At 46.6% G+C, this 27,685-nt stretch overlaps 2 protein-coding genes across 2 annotated transcripts; one reads left to right on the top strand and one right to left on the bottom strand.

Moving 5' to 3' along the window:
• Window positions 1-3,919: 3,919 nt before the first annotated feature.
• LOC142907408 (zona pellucida sperm-binding protein 3-like) lies at window positions 3,920-10,272 on the bottom strand. The gene is made up of 10 exons (XM_076056892.1): window positions 10,161-10,272; window positions 9,505-9,716; window positions 8,956-9,072; window positions 8,268-8,367; window positions 7,585-7,762; window positions 7,056-7,191; window positions 6,864-6,958; window positions 6,115-6,209; window positions 5,004-5,132; window positions 3,920-4,093 (listed from the first exon to the last, which is right to left on the bottom strand). The coding sequence occupies exons 1-10, from the start codon at window positions 10,213-10,215 to the stop codon at window positions 3,963-3,965; spliced, it is 1,248 nt and encodes a 415-aa protein (XP_075913007.1). The 5' UTR covers window positions 10,216-10,272; the 3' UTR covers window positions 3,920-3,962.
• Window positions 10,273-10,567: 295 nt separating this feature from the next.
• Window positions 10,568-21,429, top strand: LOC116958498 (zona pellucida sperm-binding protein 4-like). Its single transcript, XM_032981120.2, has 13 exons — window positions 10,568-10,655; window positions 11,517-11,590; window positions 12,449-12,538; window positions 13,386-13,507; window positions 14,891-14,996; window positions 15,587-15,721; window positions 15,914-16,092; window positions 18,153-18,250; window positions 18,635-18,762; window positions 19,765-19,954; window positions 20,442-20,577; window positions 20,720-20,813; window positions 21,099-21,429. The coding sequence occupies exons 1-13, from the start codon at window positions 10,618-10,620 to the stop codon at window positions 21,356-21,358; spliced, it is 1,650 nt and encodes a 549-aa protein (XP_032837011.2). The 5' UTR covers window positions 10,568-10,617; the 3' UTR covers window positions 21,359-21,429.
• Window positions 21,430-27,685: the final 6,256 nt, after the last annotated feature.

The raw sequence follows: 27,685 nt of genomic DNA, 5'->3' as shown, positions 1-27,685 counted from the left end.
AGTGCAGGTGTGTCGGGGTCTAGTCCATGTTGGACCAAATTTTCAATTATTTCAATGGTATCAGGTACTGGGGCCTTAGTGAACAAAGAGACCACATCGAAACTGACAAGGATATCGTCAGGGGAGAGTACACCGTCTTTGACCATAGAGATCAATTGTGCTGAGTTAAGTACTGCTGAGGCGGTCTTGCCAGTGAACGGCAGCAAGGCATCTGACAGAAAACGGGCTAGTCTATAGGTAGGGGAGTTGATCGTGGATACGATGGGTCGAAGTGGGGTGCCTTCTTTATGAATCTTGGGAAGACCATAGAATCTAGGGGGTCTTGCAGCAGAAGGTTTTAGGGAGGGACGTTTAGTTGGGTCGATTAGGGAGGTCGAACTTGTGATGATCTTGTTGGTTTTTATCGCTAGGCTATTAGTAGGGTCATTTTTTATTTTTGAGTAACTTCCATCTTTAAGCAGATTCTGGATTTTGTTGTTGTTTGAATCTTTATCCATAATAACAGTAGCGTTGCCTTTATCGGCTGAGAGGATGACTAAATCACTTCTGTTTTTTAAATTCGCGAGTTCAGAGCGTTCATTTTTGCTGATGTTACTAATGGGTTTCTTAGCATTCTTAAGAATAGTGGCCATTTCAGCTCTCGCAACGTCTGCTTGGATGTGTCCTACTTCTTTGAGGGCTACATCGACCTGAGAGATGATATCATCTATTGGTATGTGTTTTGGGGTGACAGCAAAATTTAGTCACCTAGCCAGTACTGTTTTCAGATTGTCCGAAATCGGGGTGCTACTCTGATTAATGACGATTTTGTTAAAATAAGGTTTTGTTATATGTGGAACTGGGTTCTTCTTTGATAGGTGGTTGAATTAAGAAATCAGGATAGCTTTACATTTGACTGACAGTGACTCAGCAGAAGAAACAGTCATGTTGTCTACGTGATTCCAATCAGAAGGTGACATTTTTGTGTTAACATTAAATGAGCTTGTAGGAGAGTCCTGTCTAAAGTATCGAGTTCAAATCGGAGTAGCCTTATCCTCTCTGAGATTAAAGATAGGCTGGCCTTAAGCAGAATCTGTTTAGAATTCGGAGAAGATACAGCAGCAGAAGTGAGTGTGAAAGCAATGGGTATTACCTTGTGATCACGGCATCTTTTGAGGAAGGTCAGCGTCTCGAGGAGCTGTGACTTCTTGTCCCGTTGTCTGTTAAAATCTCTAACAGATAGGTGAAAGCCCTCCCCATAGAGGTTATCAATTCTAGATTTAAAGCTTTCGTGACTGCTATGATCCATACTCTTTGGTTCTATTGGGTAAAGTCACGTAGGTGAAAATAAAATAACAAAAAATCACGACGTTTCGGCCACAACACAAGCGGCCTTCATCAGGTGAAGGGACGAGACTGTCTGGAGGACAGCACTGGAGTGAGAGAAGCCACGCTTAGATCACGACCTTTAAGCTGTGTGAGATGAAAACAAAGCGCCTTGACAAAGGAATTAGCATATCATTTAGCATTGAAATGGCTCATTGAAATAGCTAAGTTAAAGTATACACATCCGCAGAGGTACCCCTTGACAAAGGAATTAGCATAGAATTTAGCTTTGAAATAGCTGAGTGATTAGCTTGTAACTGGTCACAGAAATAGCTATGTTAAAGTCAGAGCATATACATTCGCCGAGGCACCTAGTACTAATCAAACAGGATAATTTAGCGAAACACAACCACGCTCAGACAGCGGACCTTGAAACTGTGTGAGCAAACAAGGTGTTCTGACAAAGAAATTAGCATAAAATTAGCATTTGATTGACCAATTTTAGGAAAGAGGTGGTGTACGTGCCGGTGGACTTGCCGTTTGGCGCGGGGGGAGTTTACCTATTGATGGTGTGTAAAGGGAATTTATAAGAGCTGCGAAAGTTTGGGGTACCACTACTTGAAAAAATATACTGTACCATTGAAATTAGTTTAATGTTTAGTTCGATTTCGAACATCTTTCCAATTGTTGCTTAATTTGAAGCCATCTTCTTGGTTGAAATTGTGTGTGTTTGTAGATCTGAATTGCTTCATGAACAAATCTCTGATAAAAGCCTGTGGGTTTGCAAAGAACCTTGGTATAGGAGAAAATTATATCGTGATCCCCAACAGCGTTGCAACAGTGATCAGCCACGGCAGAAGAATTCGTTTTGCCGTGTTTTAAATCTGATTTGTGCTCGCGAATTCGGTCAGAGACATGTCGCTTTGTCTCCCCAATATAGAAATCACCGCAGGTACAACTCAATTTGTAAACCACGGGGTACTGTAAGTCAGGAATGACATCCTTCACGGATGGGTTCAGATTACGAATTTTGTGTACTCTATTGAACCGGACCTGGATCTTGTGTTTGTTTAGAATTTTGGAAATCTTTTTAGTAACGCCTGCTATATATGGAAGTGTGATGGTTTTGACCGGAGTATCAAGTGGTTGTTTCCTTTTGAGGGCCAGGTGTACATGTTTTAATTCACTGGTCAGGTGGTGTTGGTCCGAAATGCAATGAGCCCTATGGTATAAAGTTTTGATGAGAGAATTATTTTGGGCTGGGTGGTGGTGGGAATCAGGTTTCAAGTAGGAATCTGTGTGGGTGGGTTTCCTGTAGACAGAATGCCCCAATGAGCCATCAGGTCTCCTCTGATCACCTCTGATCACTGTTACAACGCTGTGGGGGATCACGATATAATTTTCTACGATACCAAGGTTATTTGCAAACCCACGGGCTTTTATCAGAGATTTGTTCATGAAACAATTCAGATCTACAAACAGACACAATTTCAACCAAGAAGATGGTTTCAAATTAAGCAAACTTTGGAAAGATGTTCTAAATCGAACTAAACATTAAACTCATTTCAATGGTATAGTATATTTTTTCAAGTAGTGGTACCCCAAACTTTCGCAGCTCTTATAAATTCCCTTTTCACACCATCAATAAGTAAACTCCCCCTCCCCCCAGCGTCAAACGGCAAGTCCACCGGCATGTACACTACCGCTTTCCTAAAAATCGGCCAATCAAATGCTAATTTTTATGTTAATTTCTTCGTCAGAACACCTTGTTTGCTCACACACAGTTTAAAGGTCCGCTGTCTGAGCGTGGTTGTGTTTCGCCAATTTCTCCTGTTTGATTAGTACTAGGTGCCTCGGTGAATGTATATGTTCTGACTTTAACATAGCTATTTCTGTGACCAGTTATAAGCTAATCACTCAGCTATTTCAATGCTAAATTCTATGCTAATTCCTTTGTCAAGGGGTACCTCTGCGGATGTGTATACTTTAACTTAGCTATTGCAATGAGCCATTTCAATGCTAAATGATATGCCAATTCCTTTGTCAAGGCGCTTGGTCTTGGTTTATCTTCTCACACAGCTTAAAGGTCGTGATCTAAGCGTGGCTTCTTCCACTCCCTTCACCTGATGAAGGCCGCTTGTGTTGTGGCCGAAACGTCGTGATTTTTTGTTATTTTATTTTCACCTACGTGACTTTACCCAATAGAACCGAAGAGTATTGATCCTAGCAGTCACGAAAGCTTGAAATATAGAATTAAATACTATTTTTGCATCTTAAACATTGACCGTTTTTGTAATGAACTAACAATGCCCAATTACTGCCACGGTTGTGAACTTCTGGGTTCATTTTATGGCAGATTAAAGTGGCATAGGAATGCATTTATTTCATGACATTATTCAACTGCTCCATTGTACATGCCAAATAATTCCTGCCAGTTAGGACAATTGGGTAGGTCAAAAAATATGTGCCTATATTAGGTACATTCCACTAGTCCTGGCACGCATGAATTGGAGACCACCTAATCGTTTCCATACTCACCCTCATGACCTGGGGTATGATGTAGTTACACGAACTGCTCGCAACACCAAGCAAAGACCCCACAAGGCCAGAAAAGTAATGCACCAGAGTTTAATTATCATAGGTTCAGCAAAGGAAGATCACAAGCTCGTTTCCAATTCCTTTGAAGGAGTTGCGTGACGCCTCTTCGAAACAAACAAAGCCACCGTGGCACTTGCCGCGACAGCCATCACCAGCGCAGCCACTCCCAGACCAAGGATGGGAGCAGCACCTGTAAAACACCAATTGAGAGAAAGGGCTGGTGGGTAACTGCGGAGCTGTTAAGCTAGGGTTTCCACATGCCAGAGGTTGTGGGGCATTTGACCCATCCAAGTATTTGGTCAAGGTGTACTGTTAAAAAAATGTCACGTCACTCACCAAGGTTTGCCATTTAACACTAGTGGATGGGCTTAGTTCAGCATGTCACACATCTTATGTTCTTAAAAACAAACAAATATGATTAGGTCTGTTAAAACAGCTTGCCATTTTAAAACATATTTACATCTGACGACCAAAGTACATTTAAGGAGGATCATGGCAATATCTGTTGGGCATAGCTTTAGGGCACTGCTACAATATCCGTGTTTTGTACCTTTTCAACTAGTTTTTGGGGAGGGGGTGATAGTTGGATGTCAGCCTCTTCAAAAAATGAGGAAGCAACAGACCTTACAAATTGCATAAAGTTCTGTATAGAGATTAAGTATTACAGACTGCTAATCCAAGAGGTCAACAAGAGAGTCATTGCCTCATGGACGTCCTGGTTTAGCCTTAATTTAATCAGCTCGAACGAAAAGAGGTTCTCCTTGCTGGCAATAAAACAGGTGTTGATATATTCCTTTCACAAGGAATCAAGTCTGTATTAACCACACGTACTTTTAGTGAACATGCGCCTTTTATATAGATATCGTCTATGAAACGGATTGGTCTACACCAGAGACAACCTTCTCTATGGCCTAGTCCGAGTAAAACCAGAAAACGTCAAACGGTGAATAGTACATATAAATTCCATGCATCGGAGCATTTTTATCCCTGGGTGAGCGGATACATCATGGGACTGTTTTGCCAGTATCAAAGTACGAAAAAGAATAGCTTTTACCCCGAGACGGGAAAAAATGCGCCAAGAAAGAATCTGGCAGCTTTACCGTGGGTTGCAGATGTAGAAACCCGTGGCTGCTGCCGTTTTGCAGGGCTGCTTGGCTCGGCACCATTTGAGAAGGGCTTGGCAATCACGATGGGGCCCAGCATCACATCTTCAACCGCATACGACGGTCCTGAGTGAGAGGACCATATTTGGAATGTGGCGAATGCCTAGGCTTAAGAGCTTGATCTTGTGTAGCCCATATTACCAGGTATCATTAAATGCATTAGTGTATATACATTGTTCCAAAGAAGCGATTCTGCCTACAGCATGATTTAATGGGGATGTAGCGCTGAGGCACAGAAATGGTGAGTCACCCCCCCCGCCTCTCCCACAGGAAATTACTTAAAAAATCGAAGACACCGAACGGTCACAATGGCTGGCCGAAAATCAAAGAAATTCCAGTCTGTGAGAAGACGAGCCGAGGTGGGAGAATTTCGGATATAATAAAAAAGCGAAACTAGCAAATCAGTCTGGCAACGGCAAGATCCCGTGTATGGCCCGCAAAATCAACCAAGGATTTAGAGTCTTGCAGAAGACGGGCGAATGTGTTGCCAAGTGCCGAGGTCGGCTTTGACAGTATCACTGAAAGTTTAATTTTACATTCATTGTGATGTTTTGAGTTGCAGACTGCGATAAGTTGTATTGCACTAAGTTAGATTTGCGAGAAACTAAGGTGGCGGTCAAATACATGTTAGAAGTTTGAGAATTGAGCGAGGAGCTGTGACGAGCAGCTGACCGCGGAAGGAACCCTCCTGAAGCCCAGGGGCCACCAAGGGTAGTTGTGCATGCCAGCTGCTACTCAGAGGACCAGCAGCGCAGCAGGTAATGATTCACCACGAGCGCGTGGACTCGTAAACCCGAGCAGACTACAGCAAAGATCGCGTCTACAAGGATACAGTGGCCATTTAGTTTACTTGCCATATGACAGTACTTATTTCAATCGTGATGCCTCCATTTTTGAATGCCACATACCCAACACCATTATTTAGGTAAGGCTTACATGGTGAATGTCGCAGTTTGGATTTTCTGACAATTTCCTAGAACGTAACACCCTTGATTTTCAAGGGTCTTCTGTACATGACTAAATGGCCGATTACAACGGCTGTACTCACCAGTCACTGCTGCCACATCCCTGCGCCTTCTTCCACTGGGGCACGTGGATTCGCAGCAGCTGCACACCGAGTCTGAGCCATCAGCAGAGACCCACCTGCATTGCACACAAATGTCGTCTGTAGTTGCACAGGCAATGCTCACGCGTATCCGTTCACATTTAAGGAAAGTGCCGATTGAGCAAACGTTTAGGGCAAGCAACGTACAGTGGTGTACCATTTGGTCAGCACCACGTTCGACCAGACTGATGGCGAGAATAGCACACTCGATGGGAGCAGTGGCCAGGAATACAACTCTAGGCGTAGTTTTGTTTAACTGTATGACATCACCCGACCTGTATAGTCAGAGCCTTCAAAAGAAAAGTATTGCAAGTATTTGTTGCATCAAGGGACAGTCTGTGGCCAGCCCTAGTGATCAGCTTGAGAAAAATCTACGAAGGCGAGGCTCAGTTAATGCTCCTGACATTAGCCACGAGTGAGATTTGAACTCTGGCTACCAGGCAGAGATTTTTCAAAATGAGCTCAAACCAATTACAGACGTCGTATGCAGGCTTCGACCAATAACCACCTGAATACAGCTTAACAAGAGCAGTCCCGTGGGACTGCACAATAATTGTAATACCAATTGCAGTTAGAAACCGAAGTTTGGTCTCAGGGATTTTAGTTAAGCACACATGCAAGGCATGGATTAAGCTATTGGATGGAAGACACTGAAAAACTAATTTCTGGGCAATGCAAGGAAGAAGACCAACCTGTATGCAGCCGAGGGGCTGTAGGTGCAAGCTTTATTGACAGCTGTTGGAGATGTTGCAACATCTGTAACCTTCAGCTGGCAGAAGACAAAAACCTGGACCGAGAAGAGGAAGATGGATTCTCACTCAACCACACTGCCTACTACGTGGCTAAAGGTGGTGTCTGTAGAAGCCTGCATGACATTAGATCACCTGATCGCCATTGTTGGTCAATGTCGCAAGGAAGCGGAAGGAATCTATGAAGAAGCGAAGGACGTTGTCGCTTTGCCGGAGCAGGAAGCCAGAAGTAAGGTGAGCATCATACGAGACTTTGCCATCCACCAGACACCTGCACAGACACCGTAGACGAATGACACGTGGCTTTACATAGGGCAGGCTAGCAGAAAGCCAGCGCTAGGAGACTGTCGTACGCCTCTTCTACTGTATAATGATGCACTGAGGGTGCGCCAAGCCCACTTCTTAAGGGGCAAGGGGCTCCTCCCACCCAACCAAACCAAAGCAGTCACCAATGCCATACATTGTCCACATCTCTCATTAGTGTGACCGACACCACATGACAAAAAGCATTCACCATGCACCTGGGCAGGTTTAACCATCAGAGCAAGATTCAGCGGCATTCCAAGGTCAGGCTCTGTTATATGCTCAAGCAGTGGAATGCCACCTTTACGACAAGGAGCATAAACATTCAGACAGGATTAGGAGAGAGAGAGAGAAATCTCACCCAGAGTTAGAAATTATTTGGTAGCTGAGGGGAGAGTTCCTGTCTGGAACCGGGGTTGCAAAGCAGCTGACCACGAAGATCCTGAGTGGAACGTGGTTCACCGTCTGCACGCTCGCCTCGACATTCAGAGTCTGGCCCAGCTGGTATACGGTGGAAGGTCGCGCCACACTCCAGTCGTCTAAATGAAAACAAACAATTAGACATCAAAAAACAATTACCAAGGCCGAGTGTAGACTCAAAGCGCAGTTCGGAAAGTGCTTGCTCACGCCACTGCTTGTGGAAGAATCCCAGATAAATCATGGGACCTTTTGCCAGTACCAAAATATGAGAATAGGTTTCCTTTTTTTGGCAACAGGTGTTAAGATGTTGAAACACCAAACTGAAACCTTTTGCAAGGAATGATGTGTCTGCATTAACCACAAAATTTGTGGTCAGAAGGAATCATGCAGACATGATTGCTTGTAAAAGGCTTCAATTTGGCGTTTTAACATCTTTACACCTGTTTTGTTGTCAGAAACATGGGGAAAACCTATTCTTAAACATGAGATAAAGTTTAACGACCTCGGTTATACATCTGGCCTATTCTTAAATACCAAGCAAACATCTTGAATGGTTTAGTCTAAACTGCCATCCTGGTAGCAGCCATGTGCATAATAGGCAATCAATGTCCTCACACCACTGACCAGTCATGAGCCTCAGCGTGAAGCTCAGCTGCTGCTGCATAACCTTGGCGCTGCTGAAGGGGATCCATGTGGGTTTGATAGCATTGCTGGACACGTTCCCCTTCCTGCAGCGAGGCGGAGATCAGGCACACATTCTCTACAACGAGCAGAGGTGGGCGATTCTCAACAGCACAAATTGTGACCAGATTATTATTGCAATGCCGTTAACATCTTGCAAATAATAGACAAGCAAATATATACAGAACCATATTTTCAGAGTATATTTAACATCACAAAGTGCAAGATTTACAATCGACGAGGACCAAATAAGAGCAAGTATGAGACTTGGTGCAATGAATGCTATCCAATGGAGTACAATTAAGAGGACCGTGGTTCACACAGTATGTAATGCATGAACCACTTCAGACGTGGACACTTGTAAGGCAGGATGTTTGAGGCAGGCCATAACACAGGCGCTTGATGCGAACCCATCAGTAAAGTTGGCACCAAAAGCCTCCACGACAGACAGTACAGGGAGACTTTCCATGCATGGATTAACGCGCTGTCATTTTGGCTTTATTGCAATGCAGGCCTCGCAAAGCTAAAGCACACGAAACGGAACGTAGTTTTAAAGCCAGTGGTAGAACTACAAGCAGTTTAGCTGGACTTCAAAATTGAAGCAAATGTCAACAAGAGATTGCTGGTGAACTCGCCTGGGATAGCGGCAAACGACCGGCACGGCGACGTAGTTTGTGCGGATAATGCCCGTGTTGGACGTGGGGCGGTAGTAGAGGTAGTTCTCGTAAGACAGCAGCTCTGCACTCATCTAAGACGGGAGGAAGACGTGGGGTTTATTACCCAGTGCCATACGAGTGGCATTGAAAAAAAAAAAAAAAGCTCAAACACCTTGGTGAAAGTCCCAATGCAGCAGTTCCTTGGTTTAAATAATTTACCTAGCTCATGTCCACCATAAAAAAACACATCCACACAAACCATGGCAGATGTAGAGTCCTGATGTATTATGGGAGAATAAAAACGCTCTGATGTACGACTGGTCATCAACAGACCTTAACATAATAATGCAATGACCGATCTACAAATACCAAGGGGACTTCAAAGCAATACACCCCGCTGATATTGAAGAAGTCTGGCTCGACTCGAATGCGGAATTGTAGTTCTTATGCATGTACACTCGGCCAAAAAAATAAAGCAGTTGGATTGCGAAGATTATGTTACAGCAGCATTAGCAGCCAGTTACCTGGAGGCTGCTGCCACAGCTTTCCAGTGCGTAGAGGAACGTCACCGTCCCAGCAAGGGCGTCGCTCCCAGTGACGGGGCAGGCTGGCACTCCCAGAGACAGGTCACTCGCCTGGGCCAGGTGACCCGTGCCGAACAGGTCCCTGCTCACGGTCAGCGTGAGCGTCGCCTCGTCACACACCACACTCACCGTGGCGGAGGTGGCCACTGTAGCTGGCGGTGCCACACGGGACGAGGCGCGAGTGTTACCCAAACAGTGACACAGGTGGTCAGTGAAGCCATAGAAAGTCTCAGAAACTCGCAGTCACAATCATCCACACGGAGCTGCGAATACTTGGGTTCGAATTCCCCAGTAGCACCTCATAAACTTAATACACGCGTTAAGACAGGTGAAGAATACGTTTTGGCAATCCACTATTGGATCAAGTCTTGCACACTGCTGTCGTCAGTTTGACCATACAGATCAGTACGGGCTGAATTAGGGCAAAGCCCAGGTCTAGACACTTGTCGCCGATGTTAACATTACCGGGACGCAAATTGGTGTTCAGGTATATAGAACAGTGAATCAACCACCACGCCACATTAGCACACCCATCGTTAGTTGCATAGAACGACAAAAAAGTTTATAAATGCATCTTTCGATCAAACTCCACTTACCAGAGAAAAGACATAACAACCCCAAGACCGCGAACAAAGCCCTCGTGGTCTCCATCGCAAGGACAACAAACAGCGAGACTTAGAACGGCACCACTAACGCCAACGCAGCCACTGTCCCGACTCGTGGCTTTTATCTGCGCGCGGTCTCATTCGGTTTCAGTAATGAGCCAATTAACTCCTCCTGCGTACGTGCTGCGTGATTGCGGTGCAGCTCCCACCCATGCACTTGTGCCGACATCGAGCAAACCTCTACCGATGAGACAATGAGTGAGTGGATCCGCTCTGATAAAATCTCGCTGATGAGACAATGCGTGGGTGGATATGTTCTGATAAAATCTCGCTGATGAGACAATGCGTGGGTGGATCTGATCTAATCTGGATCGGGATCGCTGAGGGCTCTCCATATAAAAGGGGGTGCCGTGGGCGAAGGGAGGCGACGCAGCCGATTTGTTTAACGATGGCGAACCTGCGAGTTCTTCTACTGCTCCTGACCAGGTGAGGAGGCCGGAGGAGTGTGGTGTCGGGTTTTAGTGGTGTCGGGTTTTAGTGGTGTCGGGTTTTAGTGGTGTCGGGTTTTAGTGGTGTCGGGTTTTAGTGGTGTCGGGTTTTAGTGGTGTCGGGTTTTAGTGGTGTCGGGTTTTAGTGGTGTCGGGTTTTAGTGGTGTCGGGTTTTAGTGGTGTCGGGTTTTAGTGGTGTCGGGTTTTAGTGGTGTCGGGTTTTAGTGGTGTCGGGTTTTAGTGGTGTCGGGTTTTAGTGGTGTCGGGTTTTAGTGGTGTCGGGTTTTAGTGGTGTCGGGTTTTAGTGGTGTCGGGTTTTAGTGGTGTCGGGTTTTAGTGGTGTCTCAACAGCTCTGGTTAATCAAGGCTTGTGTACGTTTTTATAAGAGGGCCAAGGGCGTAATTGCAATGTATATTGGGGGGAACACATCTCCCCCCACTATTCAAATATGCTGAAAGTATCCCCAATATATTGCTGTAAAATAGATTTGTTTATGATTGTGGTTATGGTTGTACTTTATTAATCCCTAATCTCTGCTATGAAACAGCAAATGTTTCATAGCAAATGTTTCATAGCAAATGTTACAAAGTCCATCCAATGCATTGAGATAAAAATGCGGTCCTGAAAGGTCTCGCGTGCACCATTTGTGGGTGGCAGGGGTTCCAAAGGTGGCTTTGCGTAGTGCTGTTCACGCCAACTCCATCGTGCACCGTGCTGGCCTTGAATAGGTGCTCCCTAAAATCGCCACTGGCCACTTCATTTTTTGGGGGGGCGGTGTTTGCCTCGCTCCTTCCCCTGCGTTCTCTCGTCTTGACGGTCACGTTTCTCGTGCTCCCCACACCCCACCACCACCGCAGCTTCCTCTGCCTGGGCTCCGTCCTCACGAGGCTTCGCCAGTCGCTGGGACCGCGGACGCAGGGGGAGCCGAGTGGTAAGGGGGCGCTGCTGCTGCTGCCGTAGCCACGTGACAACCACATCGCCCATTCTCTCAATACCACCTCGTGTGTACAGACACCGCCGTGTGCAAAACTAGAATGGCGGCGTCTCGGTGAATTGGAAGGCGCGACCGGTGACATGAGTTGCCCACGAGAGCGCTGCCTGGACGAGGTGGGGGGGGGGTGACTTTGTTGTGCGCTCCAGCAGTCACGTGACCCGACGTCACTGCTGCTGGGCACGAGGCCGCCATGGGGATGATTAATAGTCCCCCAGTGCATTGGAAAGGGGTTGTTCGGGGACATTAACGCTCCCATCCACGTTCCTTTTAACGATAATAACGCTTTCGAAAAATGTGGCTTGTGACTGATTGGCACGGCTCTTGCAACTTTACTTAAAATAGTCAATTGTACGCCATTTGACCACACACGAACTATACGTAACACTTGCGTGGCAAAATCGTCATGGCCTAGTTCCTTTCTATTGTAGTAACGGTGAACTGTGCACTCGCGTTGATAATTTGCATATATTAGGATCTACCTTGGAAACTTTCCACTACAATTTCATGAGTCTAATGCGGGGCGTCTACGAACAAAACATCAAGAGCCATGTTTCAACCTGTGGCTTCGAAGCTGCAGGTTGACGATCTCTGGTGTGAGGTTCATACTGTCGGGTCGTGCACGTGACCTTTTGGAATTTGTGCTAAATTAGAACAACGCAGCACTTTACAGACTAGTGTGCACAGACACGTGAAGGGACTGATGTGCGCCCACCCAGCAACCGGCACGGGCTGTTTTTTTTTTATTTTTCCATAAGGTGTAGTTGACCTGTCCAACTTCTGAACTGCCTCCCCCAGGTCTGCTGAAGCAATGCCTCTCCTCTACTCTGGGTTTCTCTGTGGGATGGAGCAGCTCCTCTGACAACGATTACCGTGTCTTTGTACGGAGTGAGTCCACGAGCGTTCACTTCAATCGTGATGAAATAATTAACCATCTTGATCCATTGTATGATAACTTTACATGGAGCTTTTCAAGGATACAATCAAATTGCTTCTGGACTGAAATTCTCTGGCCACTTGTTTGGTCCCAACTGATTTGTTTTCGATGTGCTCTTACCTCTGCAGTTTCTCTTCTATAGTGTCGCTGTTTAGGTTTTTTGGTTCACTCTGCGTTGTGAAATGTAATTCACATGAACAATGGAACATTTAAGAATCTGGAATTCGAAGCATGGTAATGATTTGGCTTCGGGGTTCATTTCAACTAGTCTAATGCAGCAGATGACGAGAATCAAATCTTATCTTATTCTTCCATAGGCTAATTGCGTGTTTTTACTAGATGAGTTATTCCCTTATTCATCAATGCCACATTGTGCGTGTCTGTGCAATGGGCTCTTCGTTTCATTGGAACATTTCATGCAAGGTGACGACTTTCGTTGTAAACTGAACCTGGTGACTCCTGTCAGATTCCGGTCCTCTACTCGCATCGTCTGCATTTCCCACCTGAGTCCTCGGTTGACTACTTGGGAGATCTTGTCGCGAAATCTGACACGCAGCCTTATTTGCTAGCAACTATTAGACAAGGTCGTTGTGCAGGTTTTGGGAGTACCGTGATTCCAGCAGCATCTTGAGGATCCTGTGTCCTAAAGACGTTCCTGGTACTGTGGAGACTTCCTATTCGAGCTGACACTGACACCATCCATTGTTCTCCTTGCAGTCACGCTGCCTACATTAACTTGTGGTGTACAAGCCATCCAAACGAAGGTTTTTTTTATAACTTTATTCTTGATGTCTTCAGCGGTGCGGAATGAGGCCGTGGATGTGGAGTCTTTGCAGGGGGCGTGTGGCTTCTCCATCGCGAGGGACGGTGCTGGGCTCCACTTCACCGCTGCTGGTGATGCCTGCCACGTGCGCGTGGAGGTGAACACGAGGAGACCGTTGTGACTTGCATCGATGCTAGTACACGCTGGGGCTGCTATGGTAGTAGCGAAATTGATGATTTGCAATCCATAACCGTTCGGCTATCACGTGCCACCAAAGTTGTTTGGCCAGAATCAAATTTTATTTTGTCTACCGTGGTATTTTTCCCCTCCATTTGCTTGGCTCGTGCATTTATTTTTAAAGTTATTTCCAAGATTTAAATTGCTTTAGCTCATGCCGTCCACTGGCATATGTTGTTCCGATGGTTTCTCTTTTATTCCTACAAGATATTATTTCAATCATCCCTCCAGTGGTAGCAACTTTGTTTCTAGTTTATACAGCAGCTCTTTATCTTGACTGGTAGCCCTGTACAATCGATGCCATGCTCATTCCATCTGTCTTCCTATCAATATCTTGCTATCCTTGTCTTTTTACCAGTTTATCTTGGTTTGTCGTCTTGCTCATTGTATTATGCCATACCGCTACATTACTCTCTCAACCATTCCTAAGTCTCTTCTTGCTCATGTCCTTGCCTCGTTGCATTGCTTTTTTGTCTTTAGTCTCCGTCTCAGTCATCTATAGCTTAATTGTTCTCCTCCTGTGCGTAACGGTAAAAGATTTGCCATCTAGAATTTATGTCACCAAGTGGCCACCTTGATGGATGCAATATGTGACCGGTTAACTGTTTACGTCACAAATTATACGGCAAAACAAGCTTTCAGTTTGTATTTCACGCCTGCCAATGGATGCAGCTTTCGCAATGCAAAGATGGGAATCGGAGCAGTTTGCTTGGCTGAGAATAAACGGCACTGTTGTTACAGACGGTTACTATCCAAGCTGGCCTCTAAGAGACCAACGTAGATGTAAGAAAAATATTGCACAGGGCGAATTATGACATGTATGGTGTATAACAGCAAAATGTAAGTGGAAGACCTAACCAACATACGAGCTTTGTGCCAGAAAGATGTACAAGTAACCTCAAGTAGTGCACAAAACATGAAAGTGAAACCAAATAACAAATGTGTAGTTGACACCTAATGGGCTGTCTGCACAGGGATCGTGATGCCCGTGTGAAGGTGTTTGTGGCAAGAATAATGGAGGTTTTGTGGTATGGTGAATATGGAAAATGTATTACACGTAGAGAGCAGGACAGCGTCCGTTTGTACAATAACGGTTAACCTGGGAAAGTGATTTCGGACCCAGGAATGCAACACCCGTGTGGTCTGCCTATCTTAGTTTGGCTGGCAGGTGGTGATGGGTTTCCTATTGAGTCTTGTCGTTGGCCTGGCCCAAACATTTAGAATGCACTAAATCTACTGGTTTGTTTGAGCCTTCCTGGAGCGCTGGCCCCAAGTCCGATTTGAGGGCTGCTGATTTCACCAGGACGGCAGGAGGAAGGTCCAGGTGGAGTTGCGGCAGGGACTAAATGGACGCGTCTGGGCTTTCACCATTGACTGCCCTGAGAACCTAAGATCGGCGAGGGCCGGAGGTGAGTATCATTGACTCTGCTAATCGGACATACAGACTGCACTACCTATGACTTGGTGCTATAGAATGGGTCTGCTGGCTCAACGGCTGCCTTTTGTAATCGACCTAGATCGTCTCTCCTGGTGCCTTTGCATTTCCTGCAAGTGCGTTTCATGTCATTGGCTTTTACTGGACAAATTGCTGTTTGAATCCTTTTCGATGCAATTTCCTCCAATGGGTAATTGCAATGGTTACACCATAGGAACGCGTTCGCCTAATGCACTGCTGGTTGGTGCTGCCCCTGGGTCTTGAGGGTTAAATTGACAATGCTTCACGACGCTGCTCCTCGTTAGCAAAGGTTGAGTGGCACTGACCTGCAATGCAACAAACTGTGCTGCACTGCTATAGCCTTTACAGCCAGTGAGCACGGTGTTTGCCAATCTTTGCTATACACTCAACCCTGCTCCGCTTCCGAGATTGGGTGCATTGCCCGAGTGATTTGGTCATGTACCAAGTAACACTCATTCACATACTTGACACGTGGCTCAAACGATGACTTATTTAAGTACGTGGGTTTTTTTGTACGATCACCTGTTGTGCTCCTGCTGTTAGAGATCGCCACGTGCTCTGGTCAGAGCAGGAACTTCCCATGCAACGCTGTGCAGAGTGTCCCGAGCGCGGACGTCTGTGCACAGAGTGGCTGCTGCTACGACACCACTCTACGCCGCTGCTTCTACAATGAAGCTGGTACGTAGCCGACTCAACGGAGGTTCCATAATTCGCTACCTGAATTAGGCTCTTGCTGTGAGGTTCTATGTTGACGCACAGTAGCATCCTGCTGTGCTGGTTCCCTGAACTTGTTGCATCACCACGGGCTACATGGGGCATCTTTCGTGATTCACCGAACTCTCACATACCCTCCCACTATGCACCACCCAGTGTGCACCACAGATGGGCGCTTTGTGGTGCCTGTGTCTCGGAACCTAACGTCTCCACCGCTGGACTTGAGCACCGTGCACCTGACTGGCGGTAGCGGTGCGCAGTGCAGCCCTGTGCTGGTGTCTGCAGACCTTGCAGTCTTTGACGTGCCCATGGCAGCGTGTGGTGCCACTGTGCAGGTACTGCGCTCCTGTACTCTGTTTTGCCCTGCCCCCATCCTGGTGTAGTTAAATGGGTAACTTATGGTGCAGTGACCATGATGAAACCCAGCGACTGGTTCAGCACACTCCGAAATCTTTAAAGCAATTGACGTACCTTCACGCCAACTGGAAAATGAGATTAAATGCACCACAGGGGAACGTGTGCAGTATCACTGTGGCGTGTGTCAATTTTGTGCAGTCATTAAGGTTGCTCTTTAACGCAATTTATTTCATGACTATGGGATCCGGAAATCGATTCTGACACTTTCGGTGGACAATCCCAACGCCTTCACTCGTAGTCGAGTGGACTTGGGCCTGGTGCATTAGTGTACTTGCTGCCATATTTCCTTCGTCGTGGCTTGCACATTTTGCTAATTGCATAGGATTTGACTTGCGCAAATGAGGTAACAATCAATTCTTGCACAGACATAATTTGTTCTGGTTGATGGTCGTGCTTATGGTAGCCACGGGAGAACATCGCAAAAGACCCTGAATTAATCGAATATAACTTCACCTATTAACCGATAGGCACTACACCACGACAAGCACTGGACGGATTTGGTTGGATTTTGCAGTACCATAACGACACGTACCTAAGCGCTTTGTACATTTTGCAGCGTGTTACGGTTTCTACCAGATGACCTGTAAGATGGATAATTGCAATAGTCATGCCTTGTCGATACGATGCTATATGCCACTTGGCTGTGACGACTCGATGGTCTAGTATGTTGTAGAGCCCTGATATGCAAATGTCAGGCCCTAACTATATTTTGCACAAGGTGGTCGATTGAACTATTCGGGTTGTATGGTGCCCGAGCCTCCTAAAAGAGTAGCAAACAATCTTGAAGTTGGCGACTGCCACGCCTGATCATTCCACAAATGGTTTTCCTATGCCAACCAGCAGAACCTCCGATAGTTTTCTCGATTCATCTGTTTCGTGCACTGCTAGTGTGTACGACATTCCTGAGGCTCCATATCAAAAATATTGACTTCTGCAGTGTATCGTCGCCATATTAATGGCACTTTGTCATGGGATAATATGATATTGGGAAACAAAGACCTATGCTTTAAAATGGGAAGGGCCCGAGGATGGATTTTTGTAGTACGCCAACTAGGTGATGGCCATCATCCAGCTTGATTAATTGATCGACCATAGAGGTATGAGACGATCCACCCCAGTGCCGTACTGGATAAACCGAACCTTGGCTGCCCGATTTTGGTAGTTCTCGTTCAATGGTATCAAATCGTGTGTGATCCAGTCATACAAGCTCTTGGAGAGCTAACTGGGGATCTTCATTTAAGCTACCTGCGTTCTATAGAACTTCGGGGAGATCAAAACTGCAATGGGTTGAATCTGCCTGTTGCAGCAACATTGCCAAGTAACTACTTCACATGCACTCTGACCCTCGACTTATCACCTGTGGGATGGGGCACTAGTTGGTGGGATCACTATGGCTCAAGCCAACATTTTAAAGTGGTGTTGCATTCATTATTTTACACTGGTCTGGGAAACGGCCCTCGCCGAACGCAATATTTTCCAGGTGGACAATCCGTTGCACTAGTGCGTCCACTTTCGATTTGGGAATGGACATGTCGAGATGGTTTTTGGCAAATTTACAAAAAATATCGAAACCTCTACCACCATAACGTTGATCTGGGTTTGCGTTGTCCAGGTTCCTCAAACTCGGATGTCGGACCAGGAAAATGTGGTCCCTTCAAGTTAAATGCGGCCATCAATCATATCTATTTTATTGTTAAACTCTCGCAAGTACTTTGCATAGGTCTTGGTGAAGTGCAGCATCAGCCCCTTCGCGATGATCAACTCCTTGATGTGCTTGGCACAATCATGCACGAGTTTATAAAGAACAGCAGGGTCACTTTATTATTGAGTTTCAAATGAATCGAGCGCCAAAGCAGAATTTTAGGAGGATCATAATATCTAATTTTGAGCCATCTCGACTCTTGGCTAGTACCAGTTATTCTTCTGCTTGATCACTCGATGGCATTATCGTGTGTGACCTACTTGTTGGTGTGTCCAGTGGAGTGGGCAAGAGCTCGTGTACGAGTTACTGTTGGCCTCTGAGCGGGAGCTTTGCGTCGATGGAAACGTCGCAATCACCAAGTCGTCCACATACAAGTAAGCACTGCCACCACCCCTCAGCAAGTGCTCTGCTCATGAGGGTCAAACACGAGTCTTGCAGAGGAGACCCACCCCAATCAATGGCCACTGTCCCTGCGACATTAAATATTTGCAGCATTCGCCTGCAGAACCATGGCCAATCTGCTTCCATAATCTACGATTTAATTTTCAAATTGGGACATTCAACGCACGAGGGAGACTTATCTTCGTCTCACATGATTTTAACATCTCCTGAAGTAGGAATATGATTTATAGCTAATGTAAACACGGTGTTAACCAAGGTGGTCCTTTGACCTGGTACGTCTGCAAAACACCCTGCAATCTCTTTCTGCCGTGAGGGCGTGGTACATGCCTTTTTGGCGGGTGGTGTCTATTTACCAGGATGGTTCTTCAATGCCGCTTCCTTGGAAGTGGAGACCTGCAGCTTGGACTGCAGGTGAGCACTCTCCCACCGCCACCTCCAGCCACGGCCACTGGACCCCTCTCCCTGCTGCTCCAGGTCTTCACTGGTGAGTGCTGCCCTCTCCCACAACGTGCACATCTGACTGGCCAAATGCCACCTTAGGGGAACACAGGTTGTGGTGTCGCTCTACCCAGGGAAGACTTGGGTCTGTATTCTCCGTATTACCTCTGGCTGGATGCCAGCTGTAAGTTGTGCTTATTTTATCCAGTGCTGAGATTGAGCTCAACCCTGCTTTAATTGCCACTTATTCAGGCTGCATGAGATTTTTGGATGCATCTGCAGAATTAACCGGCATGGCTGCTCGACTTGAACTGCAACAAACGGACAACGTGCTAGGCTGTGCTGCCAGAGTATTGTGAACCTGCAAACATAGTTCTTAGTTAGCCACAAGTGAACTAGAACGACTTGCACATTCTCCATGGTACGACGTGTAACTTCAAATGCTAATTTCTGCTGAGGTTTTGAATCTAGCAGCTACCAACTGAAACCATGTTAGTGTGGGGTCAACATTGAAAGGGATGACAACACCCTTAATTCCCATGGCTCTACCAAATGCGTCTTTTTGCACAAACTATCAACCATAACGGTCTCCTTAAGGGCATTGTTTAAAGCAAAATTGGACTGCTTTCTTGGCCTCATTTGTCCAGGTCACATTTGCATGAACGAATGGTTTCCAATAGCTTCATTGGTTACTAATTGCCTAAATGGGACTAGAACTTGGCCAACTTTTAGCACCTGATTCCCACCCCTCCGTGTGAAACCGTGCCCCTTACAACATCTACAGTCATTTAGAGATGCCGTTGTATACACTGTATTTTGCCAACCATGCTAATCGGAGGTGAGGGTGACAATTTATTTTGAAAATACAAATGAAATATCAACCATAGTTTCTATGCCAGGAAAATGTTGATCTTGTGCCCTGGTTCAATTCAAAAGTAATGCACACGTTTTGGAGGATTTGTGCTTTGCCTTATCTAATGTGCTCTCTAAACAGGACTTTTACGCCTCTAATCCAAATTCCTTGTGAACCATGTCCGCACTCTGCCAGACAACTCCTACACCACGCCGTACCAGCCCTGGCAGTACCCGCTGGTAACGCTTCTGGGAACGCCGCTCTACGTGCAGGCATCACTGCTGCACCGCTCTGACCCCACACTGGTGCTCTTCCTGAAGGACTGCTGGGCCACGCCCACGGCAGTTGACACCGACCCCACGCAGTGGAAGCTTGTGACGGATGGGTGAGGCTGGGCGGGGTAGTTCGCGCTAAACCCTCTCACTGCCACAGCAGGGCCTGCAGAGGTAACCTGGTTCGAGGCATTGGTTGTCTTTTTTTATTCCCCCCCACGTAAGCACAGTTGTGCTAATTACGTCCTTTTTTAAATGACAACGGCTTGTGTACTGGCGTCGTTTAAACAAGATTGCAGTGCCATCCAAAATGTCGATGGCCACAATGGTCCTTGGGTTGATGTTCTGGATGTTAACACAGCCACCCTCTGCCTCCCAGAGCTGTTTTTTTGTACAAGGCCGGCTACATGCGGTGAGGGTTGCATCGCACAGATGCACTGCAAATTGGCATTTGGGCTGCCTGGCTCATTGTGAACATGTCTTGACTGTAAAGCTGACCTTAATCCTCGCGTGCAGATTTAAATGAAGATGCGTGCATTCAATCCAATGCATGACACTTGCGTTGGCTTAAGGGTTAACGGCACTTTTTTGCATGTGCAGCTGCCCCGTGCAGTCTCCTTGTTGCAGTGTGTTCTTCCCTGGTGTCGCTGACCTGCCGCTGCCTTCTCACTACAAGCGTCTGGCACTCCAGGCCTTCGCCTTCATGAACTCTGACCGCAGCACCACCCGTGACCTCGTGAGTGCCTGATTATTTCCACTTTAAAACCAGGTTCTCATTGAGGGATGACATGTGCTTTGTACAACCTGAAGAGGGCAGAAGGACTACCTAATACATGTCAAACGTTACTTACTGGCGCGATGCATTCTGTCTGCCACAGGTGTACCTACACTGCTCTATCCTGGTGTGCGACAGCTCCAGCCCCAACTTCGTCACCGAGTGCAATCGGCAGTGTGGACAGACCAGGCGCTACAGTGAGCACCACCACAACCGCTATTTAATATCTTGCGCTTGTTTTCCTAGAAAATACTCGCAGAATAACCCTTTGTCAAGATGACAAAGGGGTTTTCATTGTTGGTGGTAATGTTGCTATGTTCTTATTTAGATCACGTTCACTGACTTTGCAGACTGGTTTTTGACAAGCCGTGGCAGGCCATTAATAACCTACTCGTTTGATTTTATGAGGAACTTGACCTGAACCAAATGGTGTCCTTTTGTATGGGCCAGTGGTCATCAACCGATTGTTCTTGTTTCTCCAGAGCGCAACGCTGTCTCTGACGCTTCCAGCGTGGTAGGAAAGCACGTGGTGTCGCTGCAGGGCCCCGTGCTCTTTGAAGAAGCTCCTGTTAACGACGCTGCTCTGCTGCTGCTGGAGGCTCCCTCCTCATCGTGGGCCTCGGCTGGGACTCTGTCCGTTCTCCTCGTCATTGGCACAGCAGTCGTTGCGCTCCTGTCTGCTGCCATTGCCGTCAGGAGGTGCAGGAGCCGGGCTGTGGTGCTCGACGGGAGTGGCTATTGATGACGGCTTGTGATTGCTGAAACTTGCATAGCTTGCTGACATTCTCAAAAATAAAATTCTGACATACGCTACTGCTGTTCTGCCCATTTACTAGGATTGAATGCATGCAATATATAGGAAGTGTTAATGCTGCATTTGGCCACATTTCTTCCCAAAGGAAAGTCCCTCAATGGCAGCAACTTGTACTAACGTTTCGGCCATTGGCTTCTTTAAACAAGAGCACCTTGCGATGCATAAATAATCTGAATCTAGATTTATTTTATTTAATGTAATAAAAAAAAATCCCTTAACATGCAAATGTGGACATTATGTTCCAGGGACCTTTCCCATCACAATAACAAACTATATCAAAGCTCAATCAATGTGGGGCAAGGGGGGAGAAACGAAATCTTAACTTTAACTAGCATCAAGATAAGGTTAGGTTGTGACATTACAAAGCATGTCCACATTGTCAAAAGTGCTCGCCTCGTGGAAAAGACGACCACCCCACCACGCTATGGAGGCTTGACTAGATATTATTTGTGGCCTTGTGCACGCATGGCTTGGTGCTTCAGACCCCTGGGTGCTGATGAAGTGGCGACACGTTCGTCTCTAGCTGCATTAGGGTAATTGCTGGAGAAACTCTGCCTCAACGCGGTTCCTCATGGTTAATTCCTTGGGCATGGCCACCACAAATGCTAATAGCCAGGAGTCTCCCGTCTACACCTGTCTGAACTCTGGGACCTGTAATCCATCTGCCTGGAAAACTCGGCTGCTGGAAGACCGTTTGCATCCAAACAGCCTGGAAATCGGACCCCCTCACAGAACATGGCCTCCCTTCCTGAAAAGTAAACCTGAATAGCGTTTCTCCAAAACTCCTTCGCACTGTATGAAGAACGGACAACCTGTGAAGACCATTTTCTCATGGACTCAATCCTGCATAATAACTGACGTATGATGACGCATGAACCAGTACTCTATTTTGTCGGGAAGATTTGACTGTTCCTTCTCGGTCATACCTGTTACTATAAAAAAATGCCGTAACTACTTCACCTATTCTTGTTTCTTTCGGTAAAGTCACGTTGAAGGGAAATAATAAAATATATATAAAACTCTCACGACGTTTCGACTAACAGTTTGCTACAGTCTAAACGTAGTGAAAATTTTATTGTTTTATATATTTTATTTCCTTTTTTAACGTGCTTTTTACCGAAAGAACCAAGCATATGAATTACTGCAGTCACGAAAGCTTTAAATCAAAATACTTGACCTATAGCTTGAAACATCATAGTTTAAAATTACTTTATCCTGAACTGATAACATTTGTAATATTAATGCCTGGCACACATACGCACTCCTCTGCCTATGAACGTCATTTTGTCTGCCTTGTAACGCTTTAAAATGAAACTGGGTTTACATTGCAATAAGGTACACTAAGCCAACAAATTAAGCCCCCGAATGAACACTCGCTGTTAGTTTGTATTGGACCAAGGATATAAACAAAGTAATTCAAAATACAATGTACGCTGATCTTGATGATAACTGAGCCACGACGCATCAGCACATGCGTGGTTTCCTCGAGCAATGCAAACGGTTGTTTAGTGTTGACGGGAGGTTCTGGCGCTAAAGACTCGGTGGTCATTTTGTTAAGAATAAAAAATGCCAAAAAACTCAAACGAGTGGAAGCATTGTGACGTGCAAAACAAAGGGAGGAGTTGACGCGCTCAACAGCAACCAAACAATGAAGGCATTTCGGCAGCACGCGCTTTGTAAACAGCAGAGCAGTCTGCATCAAGACAAGCCAGAGACTGCACCATTAATGTTGCAAGAGCACGCGCTGAGGATAATCCTGGACAGCGTGCATGGAGACAAGCCAGACTGCACAAAATCTTCTGCAGCACAGGCTAAGAAAACTTAGCTCGTTGGAAGGCTTTTTGGTGCTGTGTGCCTCGCCTGTCGCCCCCACTGATGTCCTCTCCCCACCCCCACTCCCCCCGTTGAAATGTGTAGTTACTGCTATCGTCGGTAGAAACTACTATAGTTACCAGACCTCTCTCTTGGCTGTCCATCGAAAAAGACGACGATTGCTCCTCTTGTGGGTGGGTTAGCACTTTCGGCGTTTGTGCCACGTCATGTGGCTGTGGATGCCGATGCGACAACTGCACACTGCTGCAGATCGGACGCGTGTGTTGGATCTCGGATGGCCTTATCCCAGTTGTGCGTTGGTGTCTGGGGTGTCTCTGGGTGCATCTCTCGCATCTCCACAGTGAGATGGCATCTTCCATGTGCTGAACCCCTTTGGCACAGGTGGACCACCAGGTGAACCTGTCCAGCGCCAGGGGTTCTAGGCTGGAGGGATTGATGTTACAGCGCTTCAGCAGGTCCTTGCTGTTGTCCTCGAAGCACTTTTTCTGTCCTTTAGTTGAGCGTTTGGCTGAGGTGAGTTGGCGTTAGAGAACTCGACGGGGGAGCAGGTGATCAGGCATGCGGATCACATGGTTAAGCAAGTGGAGATGTCATGTAGCTATGCTTACCTCAATGCAGGAAGACTTGGTGCATGTAGGGGAGAGGACAGAACCGAGATAGGTGAAATGGGGTAACCAATTTGATGTGAACACCACCGATATTGAAGATAGGCAGTGAGGTGCATGTGTATGAGAGTTGGGCAATTATTTATGTCTTCTAAGTATTGATTTGGAGGCCGACAGAGTGGTCGGAGGACACACGGTTGAGGGCGTGTTGCATGGATTCTGGGGTATGAACCATGGGTGCACAGTCATCTGCATATTGCAGTTCAAATAACTGTTGGCGTCTGGTTTTTGTTTGGGCTTGGAGGCGTTTTAGGTTGAAGAGATTTCCATCCAGATAGTACTGTAGCTGGATTCTGTCGATTGAATTGAGGGAGTTGTGTGCAAGGTTTGTGATGGCAGCAAGGAGCATGTTGAATATTACCGGAGCCAGAACACAGCCTTGCTTGACCCCGACCTCTACGTTGAAGGGCTCTGATTGATGTCCATTAAGCACCACTCTGGCAGGCATTCGTTCATTGAACTGTTTTAGAATGCTTTGACACTTGCGAAGCACCCCAAGTTTGATTAGCTGCTGCCAGAGTATCTCGCTGTTTATGGTGTCGGATGCTTTGGTGAGGTCGATGAAAGCTATTAAGAGGTTCTTTGTCTTGATCCCGGCATTTTTCCTGCAGTTGTTCTGGCACAAAGATCTGCCTTTCCTGAAGCCCCACTGGGATTCTTGGAAGATGTTTTCGGATAGCTGCTCTGCGAGCTAGTAGTGCATTATCCTGGCAAGGACCTTCCCGTCGACTGAAATAAGTGAGATACCTCTGCTGTTGCCGCAAACCTCTTTGTCACCTTATTCTTGTAGATAACTACAATATTCACGTCCTTCCATTCCTGTGGGATGGTTTTGGACAGCCAGATGAACTTGATGAGAAGTTGCAAGCAGTGTTGGAGGAGGTATCCCTCGTGCTTCAGCATCTCAGCTTGGAGGCCGTTGGGTCCAGCACTTTCATTGTTTTCCAGGCCTTTGACTGCCTGGCCGACCTCACAAAATCGCGGTGGAGTGTCAATTTCATGAATGGGCGGGATATCAGGCAGTGACTCGAAGATGAGTGGGTCTGTGGGGTTTATGTTGTTGAGGTGATTATAAAAGTCCTCTGCCCATCTGTCCAAGACCTTTTGGTGGTCCTTGAAAAGCGCGTTGCCATCGGCAGACCTGACCGGGGTAATTCCTTGTTTTGGTGGCCATAGAGGGCTTTGACGGCATCATAAAACCCTTGGGTGTTGTTTGCGTCTGCGAGGCGGCTTTGGATCTCATCTGTTGTTTTGACCGACCAGGTGTCCTCCATGGCATGGAGAGCACACTGGCACTCTGCGTTGACCTTAGAGAGGGAAGATTGGAGAGTGGCAGAGTCTCGGTCGGAAAGGACAGCTTTGTGGGCTTGGCATTTGGTCTGTAGTGGTGTGTGGATGTTGGCAGCATTCTCCTCAAATCAGTCTATGTGATGCTTTTTGATGTTCCCGGTCTGATTCGGAGGCAACCTCTAGGATGATTGAATTCAACTCAGTCAATGTGTTGTTTTGAGTCGAGGGCGTTTGGGGGGAGGTTTTTTTTTTCGTGACAACTGGATGTTTGAGAGCATTGCAAGTTCAGTCTCTTATTTGGGGCCTTCCTTGGATGGCTTGGACAGATCTCAACGCGGAACTTGGCTCTGATCATACGGTGATCAGTCCAATATTCCACTCCACGCATGGCTCGGGTTACTAGCACCTCCTTGTTGTCGCATTGACGGTTGATGATGTCATCTAGCAGGTGTCAATGTTTATAGCGGGAGTGTTGCCATGAGTTATTGTGTTTGTGCTTCAATTGGAACAGGGTGTTGTTCGGAGCATGGGAGAGTAGCCGCTGCCCGTTGCTGTTCTGCTTACCCAGCCCATGTCGGCCTAGTACACGGTCATAGGCCTGGTGTTCCGAGCACACCCTGCCATTAAAGTCTCCCATGAGGAGTAGCTTGTCGGTACGCAGTGTGTTTTTAAAGGCAGTGACGAGAGCTTTATTGAAAGCCTCCTTGGCATCATTGTCTGCGTCAAGTGTATGCCCATAAGCACTGATGAGTGTGGCAGAACGCCCCCCGGCCAATGGAATGCGCCCCCTCCCCAGCCGCACACTAATACCAACAGTGAATTCAGCGACGCATTGGATGATTGAGGTTTGCACAGGAAAACCCACACCTTGGAGGTGGCGAGCATCTTCTGGATCACCCTTCCAGAAGAAGGTGTAGCCCTCACAAGCCTCTGTGAGAGAGTCTTCTCCATGTAAGAGGGTTTCATTAAGCGCTACAATGTCGATGTTGTATTTTCTGAATTAATGGGCCACGAGGGCTGTCCTTCTGTGCGGTCTCTCGTTTTTTTACGTCAGAGTCCAGGAGGGTGCTGACGTTCCATGAAGCATCTTTAAGGGGTAAACAAGTCTTGGATTAACTTGAGTTTCAGACACTGAATGGGATGCTCCGGTGGTAGCGGCTAACAACCCGGAGTGAGTGGAACAGATAATTTTAGATCACCTTTTTTAGGTCCTTCCCCATCAGGGATGAGCAGTGCGGGGCTGTTCAGAAACGATGGAAGCTGCCAAGGAGACATGCTGGCCCTCCCCGTATCTGTGCAAAGTTCGGATAGATATTCCAGTCACATCCTTGACCTGCACCTTCCGCTATTTGCTGTCAAGAAGCCTGCACTAGAAGTTGATTAAGGCGAGGGGAGGGGTGCGCAGTCCCTACGCCCACCATCTTCAGTCAAGCCAATCCGATTCAGGTGGCATGAGGAACTCACGACGACCTTCATCTGGCCAGAGCTTTAGGGGACAATCGGAGATTTGATTTGCTGAATACCACCGTTGCAGGTCCCCACCACAGATTTGGAGTCAGAGTTTTTTACACTAGCCAAAGCTTACCCATAAGGCAGTGGGGCAGTGGTTCACAAGTTGTAGATGCCTCTGGGGACCCCTGCAGCTCCAAGATCCCCTACTGGTTTGGCCTGGTGTTGTGTGGACACCAGTTTCCATGAGCTGCCAATGGTGAGGCACAGTAGGAGTCTTCGTGATGGAAAGGCTCTCTACTGCCAAGGAAAACGTATGCACTCGGTTTCCTGTTTCACGATGATGGCTAGCCATTGGCAGCATTTGACAGCACTTGTAGAAAAACACAGCAAGCAAGCGAGCATGCAAGCAACACAGCAAGCAGGCAGGCAAGCAAGCAAGTGGGCATACACCTACGCTCATCATGATTACTGCACTAGGTGCATAACTTCACCCTGGTGTTTGAGACAACCACCAACGCATAGGCAGTATAAACGACTGTAGAGTAATTAGATACTGCTGTGTATTCAGTAGATACCACTATATTCAGTCGATACTACTATAGTCAACAGATACTACTGTAGAGTCAGGAAATACGACTCGAGAGTCAGTAGATACTACTATAGAGTCGGTAAACACTGCTGATCATATTGCATGTACGGTGTGTAGGTATATATGCCTACAACATTAAATAAAATTGAGTGGCTGGGGGTAAACTTTTTGGAGGGGGGTCGACAGTTTTTGGAAACCTGTTGAAAAAAAAGTTTTTACCCCCACTTTCTATAACTTTTTTTATTCAGGCCTTGTGGAAGGCTCTCATAGTTTTGTTGATGGACAAATGTCCAGACAAACTGAACACTTTTATATTAGCTTAGTGTTTGCATGTATATGTTATGTTTTATTGAGAGAAAACAAGTTTTCAAATATATTTTCTATTTTGCCAAGGCAAAGAAGGGGTACTTCCTGTTAGTATAAAAT

Source organism: Petromyzon marinus, chromosome 79, assembly GCF_048934315.1.
Source record: "Petromyzon marinus isolate PM22_M1 ecotype Great Lakes invasive population chromosome 79, UKy_Petmar_22M1.pri1.0, whole genome shotgun sequence".
Taxonomy (NCBI): Eukaryota; Metazoa; Chordata; class Hyperoartia; order Petromyzontiformes; family Petromyzontidae; genus Petromyzon; species Petromyzon marinus.
This window is presented reverse-complemented; position numbering and strand designations above follow the sequence as displayed.

Coding starts and splice junctions, on each gene's coding strand:
- LOC142907408 (XM_076056892.1), bottom strand. CDS start 10,215: ATGGAGACCACGAGGGCTTTGTTCGCGGTCTTGGGGTTGTTATGTCTT. Junction 7,192..7,584: donor CAAATAATTTCTAACTCTGG/GTGAGATTTCTC, acceptor GTGTCTGTGCAG/GTGTCTGGTGGATGGCAAAG. Junction 4,094..5,003: donor TTCTACATCTGCAACCCACG/GTAAAGCTGCCA, acceptor GGTGTTTTACAG/GTGCTGCTCCCATCCTTGGT.
- LOC116958498 (XM_032981120.2), top strand. CDS start 10,618: ATGGCGAACCTGCGAGTTCTTCTACTGCTCCTGACCAG. Junction 12,539..13,385: donor TTACCGTGTCTTTGTACGGA/GTGAGTCCACGA, acceptor TGATGTCTTCAG/CGGTGCGGAATGAGGCCGTG. Junction 14,997..15,586: donor AAGATCGGCGAGGGCCGGAG/GTGAGTATCATT, acceptor TCCTGCTGTTAG/AGATCGCCACGTGCTCTGGT.